The following is a 5,717-nucleotide window of genomic DNA, read 5'->3' on the forward strand; positions in this document are numbered from 1 at the left end:
AACAGAAACTGGAGACAGAGCCCAGGAAGTGTCCTTTTGCCTCCGGGTCAAGGTGGAAGCTTCAACCAGGACCTGGGAAATTTAAGGCCGGGGGTTCTCACCTGTTCACAAACTCACCTGTTCCCAGGAGACAAAAAGCCACACAGCAGAGGAGCACGAAGCTCATGGCAGGGAGAGGCAGGACGGAGACGTTTCCAGCTCTGAGTATTGGGAAGCAGGGCACGGGAACAGGAAATTGTAAGGACCCAGTCAGTGATGTCACTGTCCCTCCTGACTTTCCAAGCTTCAGAGAAAGATACAGCCCCCCTTGTGCCCCGCAAAGGTCTAACCTTCTCCCCTCCTCGGTTGCTCAGGCAGGTGGTGCTTCGCTTACTGAGCTGTATGTAGGTCCATTTCAGCAGATGTGGAAACACTTCCCCCCTCCTCTTTCCTTCCTGGTTCTTCCTTCTTCCCAGGGCTTACGCTTGCCGTTGTTCAAGGAAGCATCATTCTCCCAATTCAACTGAATATGGAGAAAACTCAGAATCCTTTCAAATAAAGAGAATCTAGCCTCCTTGGACGGTTGTGACCCTGTAACGTTTCTCTCTCTCTCTGTTTTTGCGTTTATTCATTTTTTTTTTTTTTTTTAAATTCAGGTCTAGGTAAGCTACGCGATTTAAATATATTCGCCATAAAATTTGAGAGCTGCTGTTGCTGGCGTCGTTTATTTGTTCGTGTTCAGGGGGCGGCACTACTAACTTGGCTCCAGATTGCCAGCCGCTTTCTTGGTCAATGTTTTCTGGATGCAGATCATTACTGAAAATACCGGCTCAGGGCAGGAAGGTATTCACTTAACGTGGGTATGTATTTCAAATAAATGCTTAACACCTTCGCTCGTATTTTGAGTTAACTGAAAAGAGTTCATTAAAGAGCGAAGTTTAGCATAACATTAAATGTTCCTGATTTCAGGAGGAACATGTTCAATATTTCAATGGAACTGATTATAAATACAGGGATGGCGTGAAACCCTATCTGACATATCTAAGCGATGCTCATCCATGGACCTACCATGGCCCCCTACACTTATCATTTCTGCTCTATGTCCCATTGGGAACGTTTTCAAGTTTAATGTATTTTATTTCGATTATAAAATTGCTAGTGTAAAGCAAATTAGATGTAACAGTATAATGAGCCCCTCTCTCCCAGCTTTGATAATTACCAATTCACTGCCTATCTCGTTTACTCGGCATCTACTTCTCTCTCTCCTATGTTATGATGCACGGTTGCTGCTTTATGTAGGAGCGCCCAAGTACGTTGTACACCCACTGCATATGTTCTCTATGACATATACCTGTCTCCTCTCCCCTCTTCTCTCTCTTTTCCGGTAGAATATTCCATTAATAATACCAATAGAAACATAGATTTATTCCTGTAACTTGCCCCTCCAGGGACTCCGTTAATACAAACAGGATAATAATGAATAATATCATTTTGGGTTTGTCCTTAACGGGAAAAATATCATTGCCCTAAATTGTAATTCTTAAAATCAGCATCATGCTGTTCTGCTGCCCCCTGCTGTAGGCAGTGATTTGAGCCGCAGAGAGATTCGGGACCTGAATATAAACTATTAGTTTGGGGGTCACTTGAGAGAGCAAAGTCTCAGGGCTAGTCCAGTCCTACGGGAGAAGTTTGGAGGTATGAGGCAAGGAGGGGAGACGCAGAAATCTCTCTGGGAGCAGAATCTGTGCCAGAGCAGGGGTGGGGGACCATTATCAGAGAAATGAATGAAGACACATAATCAGATGGGGTGGAGTTGAACAGACACTCCAATTTCTGGACAACCGAGAGGGTCGTTGACGGCACGAAGCCAATATTCTCCGTACTCTGGGAGAATTGGACTCATATGACTCTCAACTCTGATTTATGGGCCACATTTCCTCTTCTCATTTGTGAACTATTGATCTGTAGAACAAACATCCTTTAGCACAAAGAGCGCCAAAGGGGAAATGATCTTTTGCTACTGGTTAGTGCTTTCTGTGTCATAAGAAATGTTTGCCTACCTTGAACTCACAAAGATGTTTTCCTATGTTTTCTTCTAGAAGATTTGTGGTTTTAGTGTTTACACATAGCTCTATGATTCACGTCACAACTGATTTTTATTTAAGGTATCAGATATCAGTAACGTTTAGTTCTTTCCATGTGATTATCCTGTTCCAACACCATTTGTTGAGAAAATTGCTATCTCAATGCATAACATTTCCAATCCATACACATGCTATATCTTCCCAATTTTAATGTTTTCTTTAATTTCCCTTTGTGAGGTTTTGTGATCTTTCATTAAACATCTTTTGCTAAATTTATTCCTGTTATGGATACTGTTTATATGGTATTGTTTTCTGAAGTTAATTTTTTCAATTGTTTGCAGTGTAAAAACACTTGATTTTTTTCTAGAGATCTTGTATCCTGTGATCTTGATAAATTCACTAATTATTTCTACTTGTGGTTCATTGATTCCTTAGGGTTTTCTATATAAATGATTATGTAATCTGAAAATCGTGATAATTTCACTCCTTTCTTTACGATATTTAGAACTTTTATTTCAGTTTTTTCTTGGCCTATCACAGTGGCCGAGAGAGATGGAAATCTCTCTACACGACTGGCAACAATCTAGAAAACTGGACAACCCCATAAGAGGAAGACTTATGTACTTTCAAGTGGGATTACAGACGTACACAGCAATTCTGAAGGGCCCTCTGCTGGTATTTAGATGCATAAAATAACATACACGTGTAGTATTCCGTGTCTCAGCAATCATGATTCTGCGTATGTAATCCTATAATCCCAGGTACATAAAACTATATGTACAAGCATTTTTCAATGATGGCAGGACATTGGAGGAAAATTGGGTGATTCTTACTGGAGGAATGGGTATGGAGTATCGTGCATCATTGAGAAGCAACAGACTAGATGTTCATATAGAAAAATGAAGTTTGAGCTGAGCGGAAAAATCTGAGACAGAATGGCATGCATAACAGTGTAGAGTTACACGATTTTAAATACATGACAAGGGGTGCAAACTCCAGGAGCTGGCTCATGGTGGGCTCATGTCCATCTTCTATTTCCCCTGAGACTGTAAACCCAGGTTTAGAAAGAGCTGGGCTGGTCTTTCTTATTGGAGTGGAATGATGACAACTGAATTTTTGACCTTTAGTAACCACCTTATCTTTGTCACGGGGACTGGAGAGAAAGAGAAAGACAGATACAGGGAAACAAACAAACAAACATAAAGCAGACGAAATAAGAGAAGGAACATTGAGAGCTGGAGAGGTAGCGGTTCCAGACTCTGGCCCAGTGGGTGTTTTTTTGCTTTTTCTTTGGAATTGTCTGTCCATCACTCCTTGCCTGCTGCTAAACGCCGTTTAGCCTGGTAGCAAATTCCACTGGGGCTTGAGCGAGCTCAGGTTCATTTCTGTTCCTTCCTCCCTTCCTAACACGTCACCTGCTTCCTGGGCTGGGTCCATGGTGAGTTTATGCACTAAGAGGAACTGCTGTTTCAGCACTGTGGATTGGCTGCTGGCACAGAAGTACAGGGCTGAGTCTCCTGGTTCTGAGGACCGGATTTCCAGGCTGCAGTGTGAGTTTTGGGAGTTTTGGGAGCAGTTAGCCGAGAATCGCTTCTTGACCAACTCAATTTGATCGAGAATATCTTCGTTCTGAAAGTAAATCAAAAACTTGAACTCTTCGTTCTGGATCTGTTGATACCAGTAAACTACAGGATGTCCTTTTTGGGGGAGACAATCCATCTTCGCTTTCTGTCCTTTGCCTTTGACCAGATGACTGGGAGTCTGAATGACTTCGGCATCACTAATGCCTGTAAGAGAAGAAAACAGAAGCTGTAGACGAAGCCCACGAGGGACCTGGACAAGGGGGTGGCCAACCCAGAACAGGATTTTTCTTTTGCGCTCAGGACTCACCTGCTGCTCCCAAGAGACAAAGGGCTACACAGCAGAGGAGCCTAGAACACATGGTGGCATCGAAGCCGCAAAAGAATGAGGCTTTCTCATGCCCCTTCGGCAAGCTTCTGGTGACGTGTTCACTTTGCAGACTCATAATCGTCATGAAACTGGGCAAAAACACTTGATGGTATCAGAAGGAAAGCTTTTATTCTAGCTCAGAAAATAAACTAGGTTATATTTTATTCATTTATAAATATTCATTTAAAAACATTTTATAGCTATTTTTTACTGACAGAAACAAAGGCATATATTTTTTAGAAACTTAAGAAATAAAGATAAAATGTACCATATCACTGCCAAAGATGATCACTGCTAACTGCTAGTGATAGTCTTTCTGGATCTTTCTTTCTCTTTCTCTGTAGATAGATAGATGATAGATAGACAGATGGATGATGCTCTTTCTCTGTAGATAGATAGATGATAGATAGATGATAGATAGATTAGAGAGATGATAGAGGATAGATGATAGATAGAATAAAAATATATCATTAGCAGTTGTCTGAAAAATGCTTTTTATCGTTGATTTGAACATCAGTCTCTCAGAACTAAGCATTCCTTTTGACAATTATCTAATTATCTTTTAATATAATATAAATCTCCGCTCTTATTGTTTTTATAATTCTGAGACTACTTTGCAGAATATTGCATCTTGTTGATATTTCTGGTGTGTTTTAGCCTATTTATTTATTAGTGTTTATTTTAGCTAACCTTTCTTTTTCTTCCCTTTATTTTAAATAGTGCACTTCATCAATAGTGCACTTCATGACCTATTATTGCTGACTTTTTTCTTCCTTTACACACCCCCATTTCAGGTAAGTAATGTTAACAGCTTAATGTATATCTTCTCATGAATTTCTCCTTACTCATTCAGTCGTTCAGTGAGGTTGTTTTCTCCACGTTAAAATATTGATCTTGAACATATACACAAGACTTTGATAACATACCAATGAAATGAGCGCTTGAACAAATAACCCCACTTAGGAAATAAACTATGCAAATAGGGCAATTCTGTATGTGTCTCCTGCGGTATAATTCTTCACTTAGAATTATAAAATTGAGTGTGTATAAAATTTCCATTAAAATATAGATGCGTTTCATTTTAGTTCATTCGCTTTCACTGCCGTATAATTTCTTCATAGAAATACACCGTCATTCATTTATCCGTTCTTCTGTTGGTGTGCATCTGGGTATTTCATAGTTTTTTTGCTATTACAAGGTAGTGTTACACTGAATATTCTTGTACATCTGCCTTGGTTTTTACATATGAGAGTTTCTCTAGAAAAGAATTTCTCAAGAGTGGAATTGTTGGATCGTGGGTATACACATCTTTTTATAGCAGCTTTGTTGAGGTGTAATTGATATACAAAAGAACTGAACATATTTAATATACAGACTTTGATGAGTTTGGGCACATGCCTACACCCATAATGCCACAGAGTCAGGAAAAAGCCAGGTGTTCTAATTTTCATCCCTGGACATTTTCCATGTCACGTGGCCACGTTATCGGCTCAGCTCATTCATATTTTGCTATTGTCAAACGCCACAGCTTCCCCACACTTCACACACAGACACCCTCGTCTCTCTCTCCTCCCCACCCCACCACACACACAGATGTCTCAGTCAGGGGAGCTGAGGTTTCCCTCCCCCCACGCCTCCCCCACAGGGCTCCCCGGGTGCAGGGTGGGTGGAGAGGAGGGGGCTGGTGCAGGGGTTCTTGCCTGG

At 40.9% G+C, this 5,717-nt stretch overlaps 1 gene segment (V, D, J or C); it reads right to left on the reverse strand.

Annotated features, from left to right (window-relative positions):
• Positions 1-3,398: 3,398 nt before the first annotated feature.
• Positions 3,399-4,150, reverse strand: LOC102898920. The segment is given in 2 exon segments: positions 3,399-3,850; positions 3,954-4,150. Coding segments are annotated over 2 exon segments (597 nt in total).
• Positions 4,151-5,717: the final 1,567 nt, after the last annotated feature.

The sequence above is a fragment of the Pteropus alecto genome, unplaced genomic scaffold (assembly GCF_000325575.1).
Source record: "Pteropus alecto unplaced genomic scaffold, ASM32557v1 scaffold22, whole genome shotgun sequence".
NCBI lineage: Eukaryota > Metazoa > Chordata > Mammalia > Chiroptera > Pteropodidae > Pteropus > Pteropus alecto.